This window comes from Calonectris borealis, chromosome 2 (assembly GCF_964195595.1).
Source record: "Calonectris borealis chromosome 2, bCalBor7.hap1.2, whole genome shotgun sequence".
In the NCBI taxonomy this organism is placed as follows: domain Eukaryota; kingdom Metazoa; phylum Chordata; class Aves; order Procellariiformes; family Procellariidae; genus Calonectris; species Calonectris borealis.
The window spans coordinates 147,502,539-147,529,644 of NC_134313.1; the positions used below are offsets into that span (position 1 = coordinate 147,502,539).

General features: G+C 39.2%; 1 protein-coding gene and 1 pseudogene across 1 annotated transcript in view; both read left to right on the forward strand.

Annotated features, from left to right (window-relative positions):
* LOC142079511 (ATP-dependent translocase ABCB1-like) overlaps positions 1 to 604 on the forward strand; it is a 45,032-nt gene extending 44,428 nt beyond the window's left edge. Inside the window, exon 28 of the mRNA XM_075143834.1 lies at positions 23 to 604. Coding sequence (XP_074999935.1) covers positions 23 to 229 — 207 coding nt within the window. The 3' untranslated portion in view covers positions 230 to 604. The remainder of the gene's footprint in view (positions 1 to 22) is intronic.
* Positions 605 to 8,940: 8,336 nt separating this feature from the next.
* The window catches only part of LOC142078401 (phosphatidylcholine translocator ABCB4-like), a 47,164-nt pseudogene continuing 28,998 nt past the window's right edge, over positions 8,941 to 27,106 (forward strand).

Sequence of the window (27,106 nt, forward strand, 5' to 3'; positions counted from 1 at the left end):
TTTTGGTTTGTTCATTGCGCAGATTGTCCAGGAAGCGCTGGATAAAGCCAGAGAAGGTCGCACCTGCATCGTGATAGCTCACCGCCTCTCCACCATCCAAAATGCTGACAAGATTGCCGTGGTCCACAATGGCAAGGTTGTAGAGCAAGGGACGCATCAGCAGCTCCTGGCTGAAAAAGGCATCTACTACTCTCTGGTCAATGTTCAAAGTGGGTCATGCAACATGTAAATTAAAGGCAGTACATATCTCTGAATTGTCACTGCAGTTATTTCAATACTGCTATTTTTGTCACTGTGATTATTTCAGTGTCAATTGTCAGTCTTGATACTTTTGGTTTTCCTCCTTCCTTTCATAAGTCCTATGAAAATAAGAAATACTAAGCAAATATGTACCAGTTTCTCACTGCTATATTTCATTATTATGTGGCCAAAGCAGAGGCCTATTGCACTCATAAAAGTAGAAGCGTGCTAAGCCAAATGTAATTCATATTAGCTTGCCTTGAACTCTGTCAAAATCACACTAATCAGGCATGTCTGGTAAACAACCTGTAAACATTTTCATGCTCAATAAAAACAGTTTTTCTGGCTATTGCCAGAAACAAACCTCAAGCCTTATCCTCACTGTCGGTCCTGGCCTATTAGGCTTGTTATCAACTTGTTATGAGAACTTGCAGGTCAGCTGGAGCTTGATGCCAGATGCCTCTTGTTGTGATGTGGAGTTTTAGTCTGGGATGACGGCAAAGGTCTTGAAAATATGGGCGCAGGCTGAAAACAAATGTCCCAGAACTGTAAGTACCTCACTGATGGTCAGTTACTGATCATTCAAGAGGTGCAACGTAAAGAGCTGGGAAAAAGACTGCTTTAAATGTAACACAAAAAAGAAGCAGCAGGTAATAAAAAACCCACAACAGATGGGCAAGGCAAGGCACCTGCTGCAGCTTGGGAAAGTAGTATCTGCAAGTCTCCCAAAGTCCTAGGGGTCAGAGGTCAAGGGCTAAGAACTCTCTAAAGACTGCAATATTTTAAAAAAGGTGAAAATCTTGAATTTGGGCTTGGAGGAGGGGGAAGGAAGGACACCTTTTTCATGTTAGCTTCCTTCATTGAATAGCTCTTGAACATGATCACCCTGATGACTAAGACTCTCAAGGACTGTAACCATTGGTGCTAATTACATGGCATCAGCTCTGTGGTATTGTATATTAGTTGCTAATTTAGGATGACTGTTAAGGACTAACTGTTTTGAATATGTAGTAATAGTGATTAATAATTATTAAGAACTAACCATTAGCAATGTGTACTGTTAATGAATATCTATGCAGTAAAGTTTTGTTTTTAAGTTTAAAACTGGCCTGATTAATCAGTCTCCCACACTTCTGTCATAGCAATGCCTGATTCCCTGAGATTTATACATGTGATCTGTCCTATCTACATGTAGATATTTATACACACACAACCTAACTGATAGGCAGTTACGCTCATCAATGTACTAATAACACTTTCCAGAATGTTCATTGATGCAGTCTCATTGTATTCCTCTTGAATCACTTACCTGTTTTCTTCGGTTCCTGTCTTAGATGGAAAATTAATTTGACTAGCAAAATTGTTTCCTATTTATGTATTACTTGATACAATAAGGTTCTTGTCCATGAGTAAGGCTGTTAGTATGCACCATAGTATAAATAAATTATACTTGCAATTGTAAGAATGGAATAGATACTCTTTAACATTATACTCTGAAGATTCAAGTGAGAAAATATTTAGCTTGATTTTTTTTTTACTAAATTCTGGATTTCAGTTTTTAATTTTTAAAACTAGGCTTTTTAATTTTTGATGATACAATTTCTAATGATTGGATTAGTAATGATTGGATTGTTTCCTCAACTTATATAGTTTCAAAGATGCTTGATTTATCAGACAAATTTAGCTCTTCCTGAAAATCAGGCAAGCACTGTAAACATTTTACCACAGACATGAAAATCCGTTTTGAAAGTTTTGGTCATATAGTTTAAAATCTATTTCAGAAATTCATGTCAAATATAGAAACTTTCCAAAACAATCTATTTTTCCCTATTCTTTTCTTCCACATTTCTAAAGAAGTATTTCCCTTTGTTGAGATTTACACCTCACTTTTGGTTGAAAGGGGCTATAAGGAAAGTAAGCGCTTTCTTTTAAGGGTAATGGATCTTTGTTTCCAAATCCACCATAAGTGCTTAAATAACTATACTGCTGCTCATAATTTCTTTTTCTTTTTGGAAGACTACAACAATCTATTACTACTATTGTGCTACCGCCAGATGTCTCATCATGTAATTTTTAGTCACAAAGCCAAAAGGACAGACAGGAACACCTCCAAAAATGTGTTCTTCACCATATTCTATTCATACACTTTTACATTGTAATGCTTGACCCAAAGGAAGGATTGACTGATCTAGAACAATTCTGCTTTAAGGACCTTTATTCTACTGTGCCTTTCTATAGGGCATAAGAATCTTACTTTGTAGCTCTGCCTTTTCAGTTAGAAAAAAGAGACATGTCTGAGACATTTTGGTTCACCTTGATATCATAAGGTACATATGTGTTGTTATTCTGAAGTAATAGACCTTTTTTCCTGTCTTGTTCTTCTTTTGAAAGCCTGTAGCAGATTCAAGCAGAACTTACCTTTCTGGAGGAAATGTGTTTTTACACATTTCTTGTGCCTCTTGCCCCATTACCTTTGGAACAAGGCTTTAGCAAGATGTCAGCATTGATACCACCTTGACAATCCAAAACACTTTCCAAGCATATGTTACTGGCTGTGGGAAAAAGGAAAGAAGCACTTAAGTTCAACCGTCTGATAGCCCTCCTGCTGAAACAACTAATCAAAAGAGAGCTTTCAGAAGAAAAACAGGGTTTAGGTCTAGAAAGCCTTTCTTACTGCAGATTCTTATCAGGGTGTTGAATACTCCAGTGTCCTATTGCCCAGTATTCTCCCGCATACTTACTGTTACAAGGACAATTTACTGTTCCTTATACAACAAATACCTCACTACTAAGCCCTTTTATAATTTCTGACACAGAGCAAGAGCATAAATAAACTCCAGCATTCTCCCTCGCCTCAAAAGTTTCTGGAGTATTTCTCATCAGTGCCATAGACCATGTACCATCTCCAAAGGAAGACACTAAATCAGTTCTTGATCTCCACTAGTCTCTTCTTCAGTCATTCCCTCAAAGTTCTTCCTGAACTGTCCCACGTGTCAGAAGATGTTCAACAATCTTCCACCCTGACATTGACTCCCCATCAATCTAGCTTTAATGGAACCAGTTCTCCTTCCTTATGAATAAATCCCTTGAACCTGTTGTCTCTTTGTTGTGGTTTAACCCCAGCCGGCAGCTAAGCACCACACAGCCGCTCACTCACTACCCCTGGTGGGATGGGGGAGAGAATCAGAAGAGTAAAAGTGAAAAAACTCATGGGTTGAGGTAGAGACAGTTTAATAAGTAAAGCAGAGCTGCGCATGCAAGCAAAGCAAAACAAGGAATTCATTCACTACTTCCCATTGGCAGGCAGGTGTTCAGCCATCTCCAGGAAAGCTGGGCTCTGTCACGCATAGTGGTTACTTGGGAAGACAAAACACCATAACCCCAAATGTCCCGTCCCTCCCCCCCTTCTTCTTTCCCCAGCTTTATATGCTGAGCATGACATCATAGGGTGTGGAATTACCCATTGGTCAGTTGGGGTCAGCTGTCCCAGCTGTGTCCCCTCCCAACTTCTTGTGCACCCCCACCCTACTCACTGGTGGGTTAGGGTGAGAAGCAGAAAAGGCCTTGACTCTGTGTAAGCACTGCTCATCAGTAACAAAAACATCTCTGTATTATCTGTTTTCAGCAAAAATCCAAATGTAACCCCATACTAGCTACTATGGAAAAAATTTACTCTATCCCAGCCAAAACCAACACACTCTTTCTTGCTCCTATACTTGTTTATGAAAAAACCTTCCTGGTAACATTCATTTCTGCAAGACACTAAAGATCTCCTTGAAACATTTTTAATGAGTAATTCTTGCAATCATTCATAGTATGAATAGACACACAGTTAATCTCTTCCTCAAGATGTACTGTCTATTTGTACATTTATAACTCTTCCTGCTATTCCTCCCCCCCTCTACCTTGTAGACTTGGTCATTGAAAGGAAAGAAGAAGACAACTTGGAGAAGAGGAGAAACATGGCACACTGCCTACGAATACAGGGTAAAAACACTCAGCGATTCTTGTGCAGAAAAAGCCACACTGAAAATGTATTTATAGAGAGTCTAAATAACTGTTATCATCAAGTACCCAGTCTTTCTTCTAGAAAAATTATATAGAACAATGTAGTTTAGTCATACCTCTATTCTGTATTTCTAAGACAGGACAGTATCTTTTATTCTAGTTATTTTAATGTCGTGAACTGAAAGCAGAAAGTAAGAAACAGGACCAGCAGCCACTTAAAATCCTTTGCTGTGAATTCCATGGACTATAGAGATATCAAAAAGTAGAGAACAGGAAGGAAAAGAGCAGAACACACAAGGACAACTATCTTTAGCAATCCCTGTTATTGTAAGGTGAGTACATTTCCTTTTGTCTTTGTATGCTTATTCCTGTGTACATTTCATTCTAGCTGTATAACTAGGAGATAGTTAGCTATCTAACTAGATAGTTAACTCCAGCTCTTAACTAAGGAGATCAGTATACTACTGCTGTTGTTGTAGAGGTCTAGGACAGGACTGCATCTAACTGAAAGTGAACATTCATGCCTAAGCTCATTTCTCTAAGCAAGCCCATCTTCTGCATGGTTAACAAAGGTCTGGGCAATGAAATCTAGGGCACAGTTCATCCCATTCTAGAGTTGCTGTCACTGGCAGGCCAGATTAAAAACAACCTCGTATTGTATCTCTTCATAAAACGGTATAGACATGATTATCATAAATACCTACATTGTCAATGCCTTAGCGTAGAGAAAATGAGGTCACACCTTGAATGACTGCTGTATTAAAATAAGCATCTTAGATCCTGCATTACATAATGTTTCATAAAAGTAGACCTGTAAATACTAGCTGCAGTTCTGTATTCACCAAGACAGAGATATTTTTTACGGAAATACTAGAAATTGTATGGGTCCAGACATTTAAAGTAATTGGTATTTTAGATAACTTAAAAGTAAAGATTGTGTCTATGTATATAATGTGTTTATAACCTGCGTCTTAATAGATTCACTTTAAGTGTCCCTGGGTAGAAAGGATATCATTCATTTGCTTAGTAAAGGAAACAGATATGTTAACAAATTTTTTGAATACAGCAAACAATTGTTCTAAGATAAAAAAGCATGGTACTTACATCATCTAACAAACAGGAATAGTTTTATTTCCATGTTGCTTCTGATTTTGTTCTCAAATCACTTATGAAAATGGGATAAGTGAATAACTCCATTAATGTGGAATCTAAAAAAAAAAAATTAAGTTCAGGATATGTAAAATGTTAAAATGAAATAATTTGAGGGAGAAGGAATGCATATCTATCTGACATACCTACTTTTCAAGTGTCCTTAATTAGGTCAGCTTTGTTTAGAGCAATATATAAAAAAGAGTCAGAGCAGAACTTACTACAGGTGTAAGGTGATTAGCATTATCTACTCTCTATTTACTGCTGGGGCTCTGACAAGCTGTTTGGTTAACATTGGCTTCATACTTTTTTTTTCCTAGGCACTCTCAGCTTTCCCCAATATTAATTTCTTCTTAACTTCACTTGTACATATATCACATTTTGTACAGCTTTCATTTTGGATTAATCAATGTGTTTGTTGTACAAATTCTTCAGTCATTCCTTGACATGCACATATTTCATAGTGATGTAAAACAATACGTCATTTCCATGTTGTTCAAAAAACAAACAAACCAACAAAATTTATGCACACATTCCAAGGGGTGGGTAGAAGAAGGCAGTATGGAATTATGACATGTTTCTCCATCCACAAAGTGAATTCAGCATAGAAATTCCTAATCTAAATTAAGTTTTCCTGAGATTTTCTGTTGGGTAGCTCTACAGAAGTTTTATCTGCTAAATCAGAAACAACTCAGACATTACTGTTCATGCATGCTAGAGTTGAGAGTTACAGTTCAGGATGCTAATATTTCAAGGTTCGGCTTGTTAACAGAACATTCAATGAAGCATACAACAATCTAGTTTTATAATTTCATTTTCTGCAATTTCCTGAGGAGCTCGATAAATCATCAGAAACTCAGTTGCTCACTTGGCTCTCATCTGAAGACATTTGAAATCTTTCCTTTGAAGACATGGTTATTCCTTCTAACTCTCATTCTTCCATTATTACCTATGAGACTTTAAAGATAGAAAGAATGTATGTGCTTTCCATCTAAGAATCTTTCATCGATAAAGAATTTCTAAAATATCTTTCAAAATGTCTCTAGAATCCCTCACGAAAAAATGAAACCTAGGAGGAATTTCTGTGTCTGAACTTTCACACCAGTTTCCTTTGAGTTCATGATGCAAGGTGTGTATTTTCTTCGTTATCACCAATACTATTAATCAATGATTTTTCTTTCTGTGGCCATGTCTTTAATTTGCCACATGATGGCCTCATTTGTTCAGACAATAGCTAAGTTAATCTGCATTTTCTTTGAGAAATTTCTTTTTCTTTTCTTCCTCATGTATATCTTGTTCAATTCAATATATATACTGTTCTGTCTAAACCAAAGAGCAATATTCGTAGGAACTTTTTGTTACTTCCAGGATCCCCACTCTGTTTTCTGCCCAAGGGTATAGTATCAATTTACAGTCCTGACAGCATTGCTACCATGTCTACTAAAGTCAGAGTTCTTAAGACCTAGGCTAAGGCAGTAGACACTAACTGCTCTTCCCAGCTTGTACTACGTTAAGCAGTCCTAGTGGAGGCAATCGATGATGGTAGATAATGTTTATCTTAGCATTTAAATCAAAATGGTTTATTATTGTGAGGGTGATTGAACACTGGAACAGGTTGCTTAGGGAGTTTGTGGAGTCTACATTTAGATATTCAAAACTAGACTAGACACGGCCCTGAGTAACCTGCTCTACTTGACCCTCCTTGAGCTAGAGTTTGGACTAACATCTCCAGACATGCCTGCCAACCTCAGCCATTCTGTGATTCTGTGCAGGAAAAATCATGGCCAACCATGTGGATCCAACCAATTAAAGAGATCCACTTGTTATGGTGGCTTCCAGCATGTCAAAACCATTCAATACATCACAAGCTGTATTAGGAAGAAAATAGTCATAAAAATAATGCTTGAAAATCACTTTCTAAACTTTTGTCCAAAGAGTACGTAAAAGTATTCTGCACCTCAAAGATGACCGGAATACGACAAAAGGAATATTTAGAAATACTTCATGACTTCTGCTTTCACGCCCAGTTTTGGCTGACAGCCTGAGCCAAAGAATCAGCCTTAGGTTGTGTCTCCCCAAGGAGAGAGAAGAGTGTTTTGTCACTTTTATCAACAAGCCATCACATCTAACAGAACGTTATTTTGACAGTATGACAGCAAGCCATGCCTGGGACAGAAAGCCAGGCACTGGCAAACCTTTTGTTGTGGTTTATCCGGCAGGCAGGCAAACACCACACAGCCGCTTGCTCACTTTCCCCCCCCGGCCCCGCAGTGGGATGGGGGAGAGAATCAGGGGAAAAAAACCCAAAAAAGTAAAACTCGTGGATTGAGATAAAGACAGTTTAATAGAACAGAAAAGGAAGGGAAAATAATAGTAGTAGTAGTAGTAGTAGTAGTAGTAGTAGTAATGATGATGATGATGATGATGATGATGATGATGATGATGATAGAATATACAAAGTAAGTGATGCATAATGCAGCGGCTCACCACCCGCCAACCGATGCCCAGCCAGTTCCCGAGCAGCGGTCACTGCTCCCCGGCCAACTCCTGGCTTATATACTGAGCATGACATCTTATGGTATGGAATACTCCATTAGCCAGTTTGGGTCAGCTATCCTGGCTGTGCTCCCTCCCAGCTTCTTGTGTACCTGGCAGAAGCTGAAAAGTCCTTGACGAGTGTAAACACTGCTTAGCAACAACTAAAACATCCTTGTGTTATCATCAAAATTATTCTCAGCCTAAATCCAAAACCCAGCACTATCCCAGCTACTAGGAAGAAAATTAACTCTATCCCAGCCGAAACCAGGACACCCTTGTGTTAGGAATTGCAGATAGTTGTTTACAGGATGGACATAGGAAGCTGAAAAGTGGATGCTCAGGTACTGCCGTGGTTGCTTCTCTCTCCTCTCCCGCCTCTCCTGATGAGAGAGGGGGCTGCAGCAGCTCTCCCTTTCCCCTCTGCCACCTTCTCCTGCCACTGCATTGGTGTAAGGCCCTCAAAGGCCACCCTAAGAACTCACAATGGAAGGAAAACTTCAAGTTCCTCTAAGTTCCTAACAGCTCTCACATTGCCAAACCTCATTCTGACTGTTCAAACATTTTTTGATTTAATTTTTTTTTAAGCTTTCCATTCCTTCTCAACAAACACTGTCAAACTCTCAAAAGACAACACTGATTTTCCAGGTATGAACACAACCATCCATAAAACTTTGAGGTGAGCTAATCCAAGAAATAAGATATAGCATAGTTTAAATCCTATTATAAAACTTATGAGCATTATCTGTTACTTATTATAAGAGTAGGCCTAAAGAGTCTTTATGAGCATTTGTCATTAAGGAAAGTATATGACTTTCTGCAAATGAACTCCATCTTCTGGGCACAAGATATTCAAAAGGGACCACACTGACTCCCATTCAGTTTGATCATGGCTCATTTCAAACAGCACATCAGGGTATAGGTTTTCAGATTATTAGCTTTGCATTCTCTCAGTTAAATATTACTGGTAGTTTTTCCTGAGGTACTTTGTTTCTCAGTCAGATTAAAATGCATTCTGAGGATGAAACAAAGTCTTACAGAAATTGAAAGGATGATAATATTGCTGTATCATACCAGGATTATGGATCTGAAGGCAAATGGCAAGTATAGCAGTTGATTTCAAAATATTCCTGTGAAAGATTGGACCAGGTGATCTTTGGAGGTCCCTTCCAACCTGGGCTGTTCTATGATTGTATTCTACTAATATTTTATGTTTAACTGCATAGGCTTAAATTTTAGTGGTAAACAATACAAGAATAATCACAGTTTTCCTTTTTTGGAAAAGTCTTTGATATCCTTTATTCTCTTCAGACAATATAGACAAACACAGATACAAAAATGTATCAATATCTATATCTAAATATGGATAAATAAATATAAATATAGATAAATTGTTAACAGATAAATCCAGTTGAACCCCCCCAGGTCAGGGGAAGCCTGTCTGAGGAGCAGAAATCTTTGCTTGTACCTTGATGTTATGATTGAGAATACCTATGGGATTGTTGAAAATTTGGCTGCTTTACTCATTCTTTTGCAAAAAAGTAGTGACAGCTGTATCTATCCTCTTCTGTTAAAAGGCTGATCCAAAATACTGAGAGAACTGAAGTCAGAGTAGTTAAAGGACAGCTAAATTACATGCTTCCCCAAGTTCTCTGAAGGAAGTGTAACTTTTTTACTAGCATGGAGGACCAATTGGGGTCAGATGTCCTGCACACTCTCCTCTACCTTTTTCATGTTTCAAAAAAAGAAACGGATCATGGTGGAATATAGATTCCGTAATTTAAAGAACTGCATAATATTGTTTCCCGTGTTATGCAGTAAAAGACACCTAATCCCCATGTACCTTTATGGGGGAGAGTTTAGGATGGTTTGAATGGGATTTCCAGGCACCAGAAGCTGACCTGTGTGCACGGTAGAAGTGGAAACAGTGACTCATCCCAGTTAGGATTAATTAAGAGTTTATGAAACTATTGACTGGCACAGTGCTTTGTGTTCTTTAAAATAACTTGTGCTGATGACAGCAGGAGAAAGACGAGTATTTGATCCGACACTGAACATTTTAGAGCTGAGAGAAGCCCCATTGCAAAATAGTGGAAAGAGTTTGACATTTTACCTACACCTTTAAAACGTGCTGGATGGGCTTAGTTTTGACTGGGGAGCACGGACTCTTTGGAGGGAAAGCTCAGTTTATTCAGATAACAGCCTTCTCACACCGCCTTTCTGATGGTTTGTAGGTCAAGGACTCTTATTAAAGCTCATCTTCCTCCTTTTTCATGCTAAAAAGGAGATATTTAATTCTGATTTAGACAAAAAGTCTTAAAACTTTAACAAATTGTCCTGAATTTGTCCATGGAGGGAAGTATGGTAATTTATCATTTTAGTGTTCGTCAACTTGCAGTCTCTGGCATGTCAGAATAAAGCTTACTGCTATTACTGCTAGTTATACCGTATCAAAAAGCTGTGAAAATGTCAGGTAAAAATAAAATGTCTCATGTTTTCTCTTTGAATTTACAAAAAAAACCCCACCCACAACCAGAAACCCTATTTCCCTCTGCAAATGAGGTAGACTTTAATAACATTCTCAGAGCCTGGCATATTTTGGAAGAAGGCAAATAAATACAAAATTGTATCATATTTTAGTATCCAGTGAAAGTCTGATGCACTACTGATGCCTATTGTTATTGAAGATTACACTGCCCATTTTACTGAGCACGTTGCTTTCCAGTCATTGCTGGGAGTGTCCAAGCTAGAAAACTACGGTTTAATCCCAAAGTGGCAGCTATGAGCAGATAAGTTTATTTTATCTCTGTCTAGGCAAAGACTGATTATTGCCACTTTTCAATATAAACTGGTACCACTCATAATGGCAATGCAAGGAATACACTTTTAGTACCAAAAAACCCCAATCCCAAAACCCCAGGGTTTTCTCTATAATAGAGCCAGCTAAAGATTAGTGCTTTAACTTACATTTTTTCAAGTGGAAACCTTCAGTATGAACCTCCAAATTTTTCCAGCGGAAGCAAAACTCCTACAACATTTTAACACTGTCTGTTTGACACAGGTCATCTTCCGGCCCCGTAAGCCACATTAATAACCCAGAGGGTATCTTGTGATAGGACAGGGCACTGACCTGCAAACTCACAGTGATTTTTCTGAAATTCCACCTGTACATTCTTTCTTTCTAGTACAAGCCTTCTGACCATCACAAAGCATTGCATTCTTTCTGCCACCACCTCCACCTTCTCCAAGTTTGTTTCATTTTCCCCTCTTTGCAGACCACTTCTCATTTTAATAGCCTGGTTTCTTCCAAGTTTATTTCTGTAGGTTGAATCTTATGATGAGAAGGACTAGTCTGCCCGACTGCAGTCTAATGATCTGAAATCAAAGTACTTAGCTATGAGAGGTCTTTGACAGACAATTGGCAGTAATGTTAGATTAGCCCACACACACCTAGTTTTCCAAAGCTACTTAAAAATATGGCCAATAACTACCACTAGGCCCTAGCCTAGGCTAGAAAGGCTGGACAGACAGCTTTAATCGTCAAAGAACTTCCCACCCTCTTCTTTAAGAAAAAAAAGTGGAATGTAGATAACAGGACACTAGCAAAGTTTGCAAGAAGACTTTTGTTACATTATCAAAGTCCCACTGTAGATTTAGCTACAGCCATTCTTAATACTTTTTCATAGGAGCCGTAATTTTAAATGAGTCTTAGATCGGTAGTTCGTAACCTACAGCTAGACTTTATGGGTTTTTTCCCAAATACATTCTGTATTAACACAACACCAAACCAGAAGACTTCTTGAAAGTATTTTTGACAGTGTTCAGAGAAATGCACTGAGATTACATTAAAAGCAATTTTACATTCCTGTACTTCCTCCTTGCATGTGAACACAATTAAGAGACAGTAGTTGTATTAATAATGCATTAAGCTTGCTTTGATATTTTGAGTGCTTTTCCTACTTAAAATACGATCATAATGTTTATTATTTTTGCATATGTATCTCTACTCATGTTGCAGAGCTATACTAGAGGCACTTCACTGTTTACAGTATAGAGTACTCAGAGATCTGCAATGGGAAGGGAAAACGGAGGAGAAAGGAAAGAAAAGGCAGACACGGGAGATGGAGTAAGCTAGTTTAAAACGCTGGAGGTTTTTGCTGTCACAGCTACATCCAACAGATGCTGACATAGGTCTATTAACAGATGGGTAGGAAGGGGGCTGTAACATGGACCTGAAATGTGTTTGGAGACACAGAAAGAAAGAAAAGGAAAATCCCCAGCATAAGGGTAGCATATGCCAGAAAATTTATCTCCCACACTAGCTATACTTTCACTGCCTAACGGAATACTCTTTAAAAGGCATTGTCAGAAACAAGGAAATCTTAGTTTCCGTTTTCAAGTTATTCTTTTGCAATTGATTCTAACTTATCAGTAGCATACTAATTACCAACTAGTCTCTTCTTAGCCACTCTCCCACCCAAACTTGTATCCAGAAAACAACAGGAGAGACTCACAGCAGATTTTACAATACAATTGCATTCATTTTTAAACTGGTGATTTGGAAGCACACAGTTTTAGTTTTCTTCTTTTATACGCAGGCCACAATATTTTTGCATTTTACATAGTTAGAGCAATCATAGGTAAAGGGGACCTCAGGAGGTCATCTGGCCCAATGTCCTTCTCAAAGTCAAGCTAAACAACAAAGTTAGAGCAGGTTGCTCAGAGCCTTGTCCAGGCAAGTTTGGAAAATCTCCAGCATCTGCAGTTCTGCAGCCTCTCTAGGCACCTGCTCCAGGGCTTGACCACAATCATCTGAAGAAGTTTTCATAACATACTATAAGAATTTCTCTTGTTACGTCTTTAGTTACCTGCCCTCTTGAGGACTTCAAATGAAACTGCACATGAGCTATTTGAATTAGCTTGGAAAGGAAATAACAGGGCAACTGTTTCAGTCTCATTGATAACTGTATTAAGATTTAAGAGAGTAATTCAATTTCATGCTTAACTAGTAGCAGACTTGGGATTTATTCAGGTTTAAGTCAAGTCTGCGTCTAACAGAATCTGAGGTAGCTTTAGGGAAAGAATTTTTGTTTTGTAAGTGAAAAGTTTTCTCGAGTCTCCCAAATACCTATGGAAAACTAATGCCCCTTTACCTCCTGAAGGATAATACCAGCATTTGAAACAAAACTTCTTCCTACAGAGGAAGAAAGAGAAAACCACTATTGCACAATATAGGAGTGATGACAACTAGCATCACGCTTTCCGTATTCCCAGTGCTAGCACTGCACTCAGAGAGCTCCCATCTTCCTCCCCATTTTCTGAAAAACCTGTGGGAAACTAGTGGTGAAAATTCACATGTAGGAGAAAAGAAGAACACACATTGGTAATTCTGCTTCCCCACACAGAGGACAAGAAGCACTAAACTGCTCTGACTTACCTGAAAGACCAGGGCAACTCCATTCGGTTAACAGCAACAGCAAAACCCAAAGATGCACCCTGTGGACCCTACAGACACGCCAAAAAGCACAGCTTCCTTCATTTAAGGGATTATTTCACAGCCGTGCCTTTCAGACCATCACTATGGGCTGGGGGAGGAAAACCCATTGATCCTCTCTTATTCTTGGTTTGGGTGCCCCTGGAAACCACATCCCCAGACTGGTCTGAGCACTCGCGCCTATTTTCTGGCAGCGGGACCAGAAATGTCATGCTCAAACCGGCGTCTCCCAGGACAGCCCCAGGCTGGCACACTGACACGGGTGCCTTGTAGGAGCCAGAGGATGCTGAACCCATCCACTCCATTACGCATCCACAAATACATTTTTACTCAAGGATTCATACTTATTATGCAACAAGAAAGACATTTTTGCCCCTTTTTCTCTTTCTCTTCTTCCTCATTTGGAGCATGGGGACAGGACCAAGCTGCTCTGAGCTAACCATTCCTAGGCACTACCCTTCCAGGGCATGGGAGGTGATTTACCACCCCCCTACAAGGAGGATAAGGTATCTCACAGTTACTATGAACTGAGAGCCTGTTTAGAGGTCACTGTGGCGACATGACAGCCCATGGCATCTGCCTCCATGCAGGTCCAGTAACTGAATTTAAGAAAATTTTTGGCTTCAGCAAGCTGACTAAAACCCAGAGTGATTATTTCCCATTTGTATACTTGTGTACAATAAAATGTATGGCGAAACTCTTACTCCCCTTAGTACACAATCAAATTTAGGTTTTTTATGACCATTGTTTCATGAGAAGTATTAGTAAAGTTAAAATAGAAACAGTAGAGTAGACATCATTTTTACACAGCTTTAAATATATTGGCCTTGAAACTGCTTACAGTGGTAAAGACCCAGCAGTCCCAAGTGTGGACCTATCTAAGATACTGTAAAAGTAGAGAAACTATTATCAATATTATATTCTTAGATTTTATTTTTTTAATTTCAGTTATAGTCATAAATTTACATTCCGATTGGACGTAGTTTAAATTAAATGCAAAATTTGTTTAAACATACGTTTTTAATATTTTATTATTATTCATATTTTATGAAAGACATTATTTTATTTTTAAAACAATTGTTAAGAAGTTACTGGTTTATGTTACGATTTTACAATTTTACCAATTTTCTTATTTTACTTTTTACTGCCTCCTTCTGCACTGTTAACACTGCGTTGCCACTCAAATGCATTTTCTGTAATTAGAGAAGTTTTCAGCACAGCTCTCTTTCCACTTTCAGTTTTGATACTTCGACTGACAGGATAAACTCCTCATGGTGCTGGGCACTACCATGGCAATACTCCATGGAGCAGTTCTCCCCCTTATGATGATCATCTTTGGTGACATGACAGATAGCTTTATTACTTCAGAAAACTTTACTTATCCAGGTAAGAACTGTTGTAACTCCTAGTTGGTGTCATTGAAATATGGCTTTTATGCAATAAAAAATGAGTTTTATTTGGAAAAAATAAAGGGCAGAATAGCAGTTCACTTCAAGCTATTTATTCCCAGGGAAGCTGTTTGCTCATACGTTGTGGGCCAGATGTGTCACTGGTCCACTCGCTATGGTGAGAAGCGACAGGGCTTTAATTTGACCAGTTCTGTACTTCCTCGAACCAGTCTCCTGTGCTGTTACAAACAGTTCCCTAATTAACTGAAATGCCAGGTTTAAAGGAAACACTTTAAAGAATTATAATTGGGGTTAAGGAATTAAATAAATGGATGAATGAGAAATAATAAAAGAAACAGACAAAGGTAAAACGTGTCATGTTATGCCTTGAAATCAGAAGCTGTTCTTAAATAAAACTAAATATGTAAACTCAAATATATAATAAAGCCCCAGTTATTAAAAAAAATCAGGTGTAATAAATATATAACCCAGCACAAAATTTATTAGATATTTCAATATTTACTAACTGCCGTGTATTTTAGAAGGATATTAAAAGTGTCCCAAAGACTATGATTACAGGTCCATTTACTTGAACCAAAAAAAAAAAAAGAGGCTCCTAATACAAGTCTACTTCTGTCATTTGAACAAGAAGTCTTCTCATTTAAACATGAGTTTTCCTTCACTAAAGAAAGCTTTCTCTTCTTCCCCCTAGAGTAAAGGAGGTTCTTCCAAGGAATGCACATTTATTCCACTTGTGTGACTTAAATTCTGATCTTGAATTATAAAAAAATATAGGTCTTAGAGAAATATTTTAGGAGGTAAAAGAAGATGATCCTGTGTCACATGACTTTATTTCTCCTGAGATTAGCAAATGACTTTCAGACCAATAGAAGGATGAGCTTATCAGAAAAATTGCTTTTCTGCTGCTGAGTTTGAGCATATAAATGATCGGACTTCAAAGAGATGCACCAGAGAGTCCCTTTTGTCCAAATATCATCACCTTTCTCCTTTTCTTCTAAACCAGTGGGAGCCTTGCTTACATTACCTGAATGTGGAATTCCCTAAACTTCTCCAAAGATCTCCATGCTATTTCCCACAACTTCTCCAACACCACTCTGTTCCTTGACAGAGAGGTAGACAAGGTACAAAGGGCAAAGAGCCGAACACTACGTTCATATAGTTGCATGGTTCAGCCAAATGCTCTTCATTAAAGAGCATTATGCTTATTTTAATCACCTAAATTACCTGTCAAGCATTGATTTCAAAACGAGTTAATCGCTCCCTCTGAATATTTGGACAAGAATCACTGTTACTGGTGCACAGAGGTATAATGATATTCCTCAAAGCATCCCTAAAGGAGTCAAACTCTTAAGTGTTGCCACCTCTGTCTCATCATTTGATCTCTACTAAGCAGTATATGCACTGGAAAACTAATCTAGGTTTAAATCAAGTGTAAATATAAAGTGCAATATCTAATTCTGAAAAGTTGTTACGATCACTTCTTACTGCAGAGCCAAACCAGAACAAGGCAATTTATTCTGAAATTAAAGTGCAATATGCACAACATTCCAGAACTGCTCATTCCTGATTAGCTTCACATGTAGATGAATCCTTACACAATTTAATTACACCTTTAACTTCTGGCAACAAGAATTAAATAAAAGCGTGGCCCCTGGACAATTGGAAGGAAGCGCCTACTATCATATTCATTAATTTTCTGAACTTTACTTACTTATGAACCTACATTTGTAAAGTACTTCGGAGCACTATTAAATAAGGTGAGTTTTACAGCTCCAGTGTATTGTTTTTATAAATAGTCATAAAATCAGCACACATTCCAGAGAAAATATTGTATCTGAAATGTGGAATTCAGGCTAGTGATTTTAACTATTTTTTTAACTGTTTTTTTAACTATTTTTTTAACTGTTTATTATATTACAGGTAGAATGCTCACTTTTGGCTTCAGAAAATGCTTTGTAATGTGTTGCATAGCTCCAATTCCCTTAAACATGGTCAGAGGCTAGGTAGGGTTCTAGGTAGTTGACTGCTCTTAATCTTCATTCAGCATTGTTGGGATAGGAGTTTACAGAAGAAAATTATTATCACATGATTTAATAAAAATAATAAACAAGCTTTTCTCTAATTTTCTCTTCAGCAAATTTTTCTTTATTGAACCATATGTTAGTGAACTTTTCTATAGAATTTTTTTCTTACGCTCTGATGGGAGAGTTGGAAGAAGAAATGACCGTATCAGAACTGATGGTAATAAAGCAGCTCCAGTGCGACAGTGCTGAAAAGTTTCATTGCCTCTATTTCTTTGATGTGTGGCTGTCAACATTGTAGTAATAACCTGAGGAATAAAATGACATGCTGAATTCGGCATGCCAATGCATGAGGCACTGGATTAACTAGTAACCGTACCCACTTGGAGGATTTAATCCTTTTATCCACTTTTACTAAATAATGGTTCTGATAAGGTAATAAGAAAGTTGTTATTCACTTCATGGCTATTCTTTTCCTGTAATAGAGATCTCAAGCAATTGTCCTCTAAGGATTATTTTAATGTTTAGCCCAAGATTAATCTTGCTATAAATATTTAATGCAACTGAAGGAATTCAGGAATTTTTGTTGTGTCTTTAGGCTAACGCCATTGTATGAGTCAGGGGCACCTTGTATTTTCCCACTCTAATCCCAATCTGTGCCAGATGCCTCCAGCAAACCTACAACCTTTCTGCCAGAAGCTCAGAGGGAAGGTTACTCCTCCTTTTCTCGTGTGTCAGGATAGCTCGTTCTCCTTCCACGCCAGTTCTCATGCCTTTCTCTCAATATGTGCTCCTGCTCTTGCTCTTCCTCCTTGCCAACATCCTTCCCTCCTTGTCTTCCCCTTGCACTCTCCGGCTCCCATTTTGCCAGCAGCCCTGCCTGCCTGGCAAGCTGGCTTCTCCTTTTCCTGCCACAACCTTCCTGCTTACCGTTTTTCCTTTTCTCTACTGCTTTCCTTCCTCTCTCCGTAGGTAATCACCATAAGAGACTAAGGCACAGTCCAATGCATGAATGGCTGCCACTCATCTGGTCCTGAGGGAGGTCCTGGGAGCGGGATCTCTTGTGATTCTACAGAGATTCCCCATATCCTGCTCGTTGGCTTTCTCATTTTCATTAAAATCACAAATGTTTTGACTGATGCCTAACAAATTCCCTAAAATATTGGAACTGATCACATGCAAAACCCCAAAACTTCTTTGTGTTCTCCATAATTAAATGACACCGAATCAGTTAGCCAAGTCAACTAATTACTTACAATCTCTGAATCACATTTTTTCTATTAGTTTATAAACTTTTTAAAGGACAGTACCTAGGAGACCCTAGTAGCTGTATGAAAACTGTGGATACTGTTTTTTTCATAACTCCATCAGCTAGTGAAGTTTGGATCCAATTTTATGGAAGAAAGTGAAACGAAGATTCTTGTAACTCAGAGAACCTACTCCCTTTCTTCTTCCCCCTCAAAAGCTCATGATAACTGCTTAGACAAGCCATTTATTCACTCCATGTCCTTACTGCACAGGATCACACGTTAAAAATTTGTTGATAATAAGTGAAATTCTGAAAGACATCCCTTAAAGACAAACACCTCGTACTCTACCAGAAATAAACCAAAATGAGATGATTATGAAGTCATGCATGATGGAGTTTCCATTAAATTTCCAGGTTTTCAGTTTTCATTTAGTCTTTCCCACTACAAACACAGAGGAATAGCCACCTAAAGGTCACTCAAGCAATAATAATTATTGCCATTGGGAAGGTAAATCAAGTACTCTTTGGTACCCTTTTCTTCTATAAGGACAAAGAACAGACAGTGAAGTTGAAAGACACCAAATTTAAAACTGATAAAATAAATACTTTTTACATGCCTGACAAATCTGCAGACCTCATAGCTAAAAAATATAAATTAGGCCAAGAACTTACTATGGTCATGTATTTTTAACATTTTCTGATCGGATAAAATTGAAATAGGGCCTGAGATGCAACAATTGGTCTGATTACACTATCTCACTGACAACCTGTTTCATGTTAGTCTAATAATGTTTTTTCTAATAATGTTGTTCCTTTTTCTCTCTTTGTCTACCTATACCCTACCTCTTCTTTTGTCATCCTTTGCCCTTTTCAGGTTTTCCTTCTGTTTCCACTTTTTTAAAGTCCTAGCTCTTCTTTCTTCATGCCCCTTTCTGAAATGGAAAGAAAACCCTAGTCTTTTTGTTCAACCTCAGAGAAGGGTATTTGTTTTTTCAGTAAGTCAGTATGGCCTGCTCCTTGAAGGGAGTATGAAATCACAGGTGGCAAATTCTACTCTTGTTGCACAAACCCCACAGCGTAGGATTGTCCTGGTTTCGGCTGGGATAGGGTTAAATTTCTTCCTAGTGCTTTGTTTTGAATTTAGTATGAGGAGAATGTTGATAACACACTGATGTTTTCTGTTGTTGCTAAGTGCCCTCCTAGTCCAAGGACAGCTCCCGTGCCTACTGACTGAGCTAGGTACACGAGATGGGAGGGAACATAATCAGGACAGCCAGCCCAGCTGGCTAATGGGGTATTCCATACCATGTGACGTCATGCTCAGTATATGAAGGGTAGGCGTGATCCAGGAAGTACCGATCGCTACTTGGTTATCGGTCAGCGCGGGTGGTGAGCAATTGCATTGTGCATCACTCATTTTGTATATTTTATCATTATCATTATTATTTTCCCTTTTTTTTCCCTGTTCTATTAAACTGTCTTTATCTCAACCCACGAGTTTTTCTCACTCTTACCCTTCCGATTCTCTCCCCGTCCCGCTGGGGGTGGGGGGAGTGAGTGAGCGGCTGCGTGGTATTTGGCTGCCTGCCAGGTTAAACCACGACAAGGATAAAAATTGAGAATTATTGATACAAAAATTATGTGACTCAATTCTGGAACTGGAATTTAACATAAACATTGCGTATATTTGTCATGCAAAAAAGCTGGCAAAATCAGAGCTATATCTTTCTTAACAATTGTCATCAAACAAGTAATTCATATTGTCATATATTTTTATTTTCCAATTAATTGCTACTAACGATATTATAAAATAACCATAATTAATAGGGATTTTGAACCAAAATTAAATTCATTCCATTGTGTTTTAGTATAAACTAAATGTTTGAACAAATACATAAATTCTGCTTTTTCCCCAGTTTTGCTGCTTTTTTTAGCTTTTCTATTATGCTGGCGATGATTAAGAACAACATTCAGCTATTCATTTAATTTTAAGTTATTCATTAATGTACTAATATGTTCTCAGTTTAAATATGATATATTTTGATTAATTGCAGCCATGAATAAAACATTTTTGGCATTCATTTGTAACAAAAGTACTTAGAATAACTTTCCTTATTGCTTTTACTGTTTTTGTATGTGTGGAGCCTTATTTTATTGTAATTCCGTGAACAGTACCTAGACATTAATTTTTTTATTTTTCCCTAGGAATGTACATATTTTTTTAAAACCAAACTAACATTTCTCAAAGACAACTAAACAAAACAGTTAAATGATGATAGCATGCAATCAATTAAAATTCAATGTCTCTATCTTTACTTCGTTAAACTAAAATGGATATCTTGAAATATAACTGACTTTTGTTTTTACATCACTTAAGTATTTTTAAAATTTCTGTCTTAAATTCATTGTAGAAAGTATTTCTAAAAGTAAATATGTCATTATAAGCTTGGTTTTTTTAATCCATGCCTTCATGGATTTTGAGCCATCACTTTTTAAATTAAAAATTTTGTGTTACTTTGTGGAAGTTGTATAGTAACTTAGCAAAAGATAACAACTGAAATTTGATTCTGGAAGAACTTAAAAAATATTCATTATACTGAAGAAAGAGAAATGGCAGCTAGCCCTGTTTGGAGTAGAATTAATTCAGTTTCCAATCCTTTTGTTTCCTTTCAGATATGCATATTATTATTATTCTAGAATAGGAGCTGGTGTTCTTTTGTGCTGCCCACATTCAAGTTTCATTTTGGACACAGCAAATAAAAAGAATCAGACAAGAATTTTTTCGTGCTGTAATGAGACAGAAGATTGGATGGTTTGATGTAAATGATGTGAGCAAACTCCACACTAGACTTGTGGAGTAAATATTAAATATCAGTTAATTGCCAACTGAGTATTAATTCTAATTATTGAAAATAAGTTGTAATATTTCACTCAGAGCAATGTTATTTTATCTTATTAAACTTCTCTGCTATTATTTATCTGGATCCTGAGATGTGTATTGTAGCGAAGAGTGCACCTGTCTAAGCCATGAGCCGCCAGCTTCTCTAGGAGAATGCTGTGGGAAACAGTGTCAAAGACTTTACTGAAGTCCAGGTAGACCACATCCACAGCCTTTCCCTCATCCACTAAGCGGGTCACCTGGTCATAGAAGGAGATCAGGTTGGTCAAGCAGGACCTGCCTTCCATGAACCCTTGCTGGCTGGGCCTGATCCCATGGATGTCCCGCACCTGGCTTGTGAGCGCCCTCAAGACAAACCACTCCGTAATCTTCCCTGGTTCCAAGGTCAGGCTGGCCGGCCTGTAGTTCCCCGGATCCTCCTTCTGGCCCTTCTTGTAGATGGGTGTCACATTGGCAAGCCTCCAGTCGTCCGGGACCTCCCCTGTTAACCAGGACTGCTGGTAAATGATGGAGAGTGGCTCGGAAAGCTCTTCCGTCAGCTCCCTCAGTACCCTCGGGTGGATCCCACCCAGCCCCATAGACTTGTGAGCGTCCAGGTGGCACAGCAGGTTGTTAACTGCTTTCTCTTGGATTATGGGGGTTTATCCTGCTCGCTGACCCTGTTTTCCAGCTCAGAGTGCTGAAAACCCTGAGGATAACTGCTCTGACTATTAAAGACTGAGGCAAAGAAGGCATTAAGTACCTCTAGCCTTTTCCTCATCCTCAGTGGCAATGTTCCCCCCCGCATCCAATAAAGGATGGAGATTCTCCTTGGCTCTCCTTTTGTCATTAATATATTTGTAAAAACATTTTTTGTTGTCTCTCATGACGGTGGCCAGATTGTGTTCTAGCTGGGCTTTTGCCTTTCTAATTTTCTCTTTGCACGACCTAACGAGATCCCTGTACTCTTCTTAAGTTGCCTGCCCCTTCTTCCACAAGTGATAAACTCTCCTTTTTTCCCTGAGTCCCAGCCAGAGCTCCCCATTCAGCCAGGCCGGTCGTCTTCCCCGCCCGTTCTTCTTAGGGCACATGGGGACAGCCCGCTCCTGCGCCTTTAAGACTTCCTTCTTGAAGAACCTCCAGCCTTCCTGGACTCCTTTGCCCTTCAGGACTGTCTCCCAAGGGACTCTCTCAACCAGTGTCCTCAGCAGGCCAAAGTCTGCCCTCCAGAAGTCCATGGCAGCAGTTTTGCTGGCTCCCCTCCTTACTTTCACCAAGAATCAAGAATTCTATCATTTCATGGTCACTAAGCCCAAGCCGGCCTCCGACCACTACATCCCACCGGTCCTTCTCTGTTTGTGAACAGCAGGTCAAGCAAGACACCTCCCCTGATAGGCTCACTTACCAGCTGTGCCAGGAGGTTATCTTCCACACACTCCAGGAATCTCCTTGACTGTTTCCTCTCTGCCATGTTGTATTTCCAGCAGACGTCTGGAAAGTTGAAGTCTCCCACGAGAACAAGGGCTAGCAACTGTGAGACTTCTATCAGCCTCTTGTAGAATACTTCATCTGCCCATTCATCCTGGTTGGGTGGTCTATAACAGACTCCCAGCAGGATATCTGCCTTGTTGGCCTTCCCCCTCATCCTTACCCACAAGCACTCGACCTCATCATCACTACCATTGAGCTCTAGACAGTTGAAGCACTCCCTAACATACAGGGCTACCCCACCGCCTCTCCTTCCTCACCTGTCCCTTCTGAAGAGCTTATAGCCATCTATTGCAGCACTCCAGTCGTGAGACTCATCCAACCATGTTTCCGTGATGGTGACTAAGTCATAGCTACCCCGCTGCACAATGGCTTCCAGCTCCTCCTGTTTGCTGCCCATGCTGCGTGCATTGGTACAGATGCACTTGAGCTGGTCTATCCATTTCTGCCCCAACACTGGCGTGCCACCGCTAGGCTTTTCTCTAGTGAGCCTGGTTTTATCCCCTTCCCCCTTCAAACCTAGTTTAAAGCCCTCTCGATGAGCCCGGCCAACTCATACGCGAGAATCCTTTTCCCCCGTGAGACAGCTGAACTCCGTCCGTCGCCAGCAGGCCTGGTGCCGTGTAAACCTCCCCAAGATCAAAGAAGCCAAAATTCCATTGATGGCACCAGCCCCTGAGCCACGTGTTGATCCAATGAGTTTTCCTGTTCCGTTCAGTGTTCCTCCCTGCCACTGAGTAGTGGAAAACACCACCTGTGCTCCCGATCCTCCCACCAGTCGCCCCAGTGCCCTGAAGTCCCTTTTGATCCCTTCGGGACTTCTCTCTGCAACCTCCTCACTGCCAGCCTGTATAACCAGTAGTGGGTTGTAATCAGAGGGCCGGACCAGACCGGGGAGCTTCCTAGTAATGTCCTTAGCCCAGGCCCCAGGGAGGCAGCTGACTTCCCTGTGGGACGGGTCTGGTCGGCAAATTGGGCCCTCTGTCCCCCTCAGAAGGGAACCACCTACGACAATTACCCTCCTTTTTTTCTTAGCAGAGGCAAACATACAGCTGGTTTTACAAAAGGTTGGAAATTAATGCTTGTGATCCTGGCACCCAGTCCTGTTCTGGGATTCTCATCAGCTCTCTGGGCAAAGGTAGGCAAAAAGCATGAGTTTTCAATAAACTGGTAAGCTATGTCTTCTATAATTCCATTTGGTATTTGTAAGACCTGAAAATACAATCTGGCTATTAGTGAATTTGGACCTTGCTCACATGCATACTTGTACATGACCTCGGTTTGTGACCTTAGTGTTATACTTGTCTTTTTTTGCCACGTGCCTGTCTTCTTTACTTACAACTCTCACTAGGTTTATGAGGCCTGTAAAGATTATATTCTCTTTGGGAAAAGGACTGCACCTCTGCATGTTTTATGATGCTTTTTGAAGCTAATAAAAAAGTAGAGAAATAAAAATCAGCAGCAAAGATATAAAAAAATTCAAAATCTCTTTAGTCACTATTATAAAAACAGCCAACATATGGAAACTTTATTCTCACCTTTCAATTTCTTTTCTCTGTCCTCTTTGTCAGCTCCTGCTCTTGCTATGCAGTTAGCTCTTTGTCAGTGAATGCGGAAATTACCTGTGTAGAAGCAAAATATTTTAACTCTCCCATTCAAACAAAATCAGAACGAGCTCAAGTGTTGTTTTGATGCCTGAGAATTCTTGATTTATTTTACCAAATTTCCTATCATCTACTTCATTTTATTATAAAGAATCCACATTTGACTTCCAAGGCAGAAATTTGATGAAAGGCACCATGACAGTGTTTGCATTGCATAAAATATAATAACTAGAAAAATGCATGTTATCTGCTGCTAAAAAATGAGGTTGGATTTTCAGTTCTTCTGTACTTTCATCATTTTGGAAAACCAGAAGAGCTGACTATGATCCCTAACACTTAGAAATACTTGTACCACTGCCATCAGGCAGTTCTGGTTTGTGTCAGGACAATTAGTTGCCTGACATGCATGGGAACATTCATGCTCCCAACACATAGTAGGCTGCAGATGAAGTTATAGCAGAGTATTCATGTGCTATGAAGTATTAGGGACTGCACATTTTAAATAGGGTTGGGATTTTCATCTTAGCTGAAAAGGCAAGGCTGGCCAGTGTCACTGAAACTCAGTAGCCAGTTGGTACTCGATACCCTGATGCCCCTTTGAAAGTCCTAGCCAAAAGCAATTATATTTCTATGGGTGCAGTCTGTTTCTCTCTCAGTGGTCTGCATTCACTGCTCACATGCTGTTTTCAGTAAGTTATTGGGAGCTGAGCAAATGGCAAAGGGACAATCTGGAGCAGAGTTCACAGTGTGCCGGCTGCCCTGCTGTGTCTGCCCATGTCCTTGTGCTGTCCCCAAGGGTAATGCCCTCCTCGCCTTGGGGTCAGAGCCCACAGACGGGCCTTATCAGAGGAAACCTGATTCGCTGCAGCTTCATGCCAGAACTTACTGTCAGTTACCTGCGATGACCTCTGCTGTGCCGTTTTACTTCATTTCTGTATTTATTTATATTATTTATAGGCAAACCTATACTGTATGAGAAAACTAAAAGAACTTAATTTGGTTGTCCTAGCAAAATGCCACCTGAGAGAGTCTATGATTGATTTTTCTATAAACAGCATAGGAAAGTAAACCCATGGGAGGGAACTACTAAAACAAATGTTCAGTGATGGTACAGTAACAAATTAATATATAGGAACTATGCATACACTTTGTTGGAAAGAGATGTCCAGTCTTCAGACAGTCAAGCAGTAGAATAGCCTCCCTGCAGCAGTAGTTGAAAAGCCTACCTGGTTTTAGGATAGAGTTTTTACACTTGCTAGCAAGGGAATTAGATGACACATTTGCTTACTACAACAGCAGGACCTGATCCCAGTAACACAGGAGATCCTTCCCATTTCTGGGTCATGAGGAAAGACCTACATCACATTTAGCACGCTTATGGCAAGAAACAGCTGGCAAACAGTGCTTTAAGGATGAGTAGGAAAAAAGAGATGATGAGAGGTATGAGGGTGATGGGTAACCAAAGAAAGATGCTGGGACGAACTGGGAAGTGAGGTGTAGATACCCAAAGGACTTCTTTCAGCCACCTGAGACAGGCATGAGCGGCAGCTGGAGCATCAAGGGAGAAGCAGGTCAGGGGATGGTGTGTGTTTTCTGTGGATGACACAATTGTTATTGATATTTGAGTTTGAAAAACTCCTGCCAGTATTTGTGGTCATGCTGGTTATCTTTAGATAAAAGATCAAAAATATGGAAAGAATGATGTTCCATAGTATAATACAAATAAATACTTGTGCTTGGAGCTTTTAGTGTCGGACAGACTGCACCAAGTACAGAGGCATTTGCCAACGCAAGAGGAGCTGGTTATGCAATCTTTAGTATTATAGACAATGTGAATATCTTTGCCATGTCTGTCATCCAAAAGTGTTGAACATCTGACTTCTTTTCTGAATGAAATTAGCAACTGTGTGTACAATATCATAACATTTAAAAATTCTACCTAACACGATTTTGGATATGGGACAAGAATCTAAATAATGGAATGTGAGCCAATAAATGAGGAAGATGCAAATTTCTACCAGTTGTTGTTTTATCTGGTCGTTCAGAAGACCATGGTAAAGAAAAAGAAATTATTGCAAAGCTTGCCTGAATAAATATACTTCAATCTTCATTCTTAAAAAAAACCCAACCCAACAACTGACAGAGGATTCTAGATCTTCTGTAACTATGCTCACTTTATTGATAATATTTCTTTTCAGCTATCAATAATTTAAAGGACTGCCTTTACAGTGACTACATCTGTAGTGATTTCACAATATAACTTCTACTTTCAAGTCCTATATCAAACACTATTAAAATATTTGTACCATTTATAAATATTATATGAGTTATCTAAATACTATATATAAAATATAACTAAGCCTAGGATTGTGCTTCCAATTTTTACTGCATCAGATAACAGTTACGAAACTATGCTGAAGTGTCTGCTGACATTTTTACCTCTGAGACCACATCTACCTTGTAGTTTGGAAATGTGAGTGCAGCTGTTGTAATTATACCCATGCTAACTCAAGTAACTAGCTGAGATACCAGTAACAGCAGCACCATGCCTGACAAGGATTGGTTTGAGCTATAATATTTGCTTAGCAGACTTACGGTACATACTGGCTGGCTGGGGCTGTAAACTGGTACATACTGGATGGCTGGCAGGGGCTGTAACCTTGCTACTACAGTATCACAGTGACTACAATGTTGTTTTAAAACTAATCTTGGGTTGTCTTCACAAGCTATATTTCTGCCTTTGGATATTAGTGTATTATTCCCGATTCTAGACTGTTCTGGGAGGAATGAAACCAAGTGCATTAAAACCTAGTTCCCTGTCTGTGTTAATATGGCACAGCTGCTGTCTCCTACTGTATATTAAAGGAAGGAGTGTAATCATGAACACAATTACTGTTAGTATGCAATGGCTGGACGTGAATGTGTAGGTTACTCCTTCCTTTCGCTGATGTTTTAGATTATTTCCTCTATTCCTTAATTTACGCCATTGAAGACTTAACGCCCTGAGCATTTGTCTTGGTTACTCATCCCT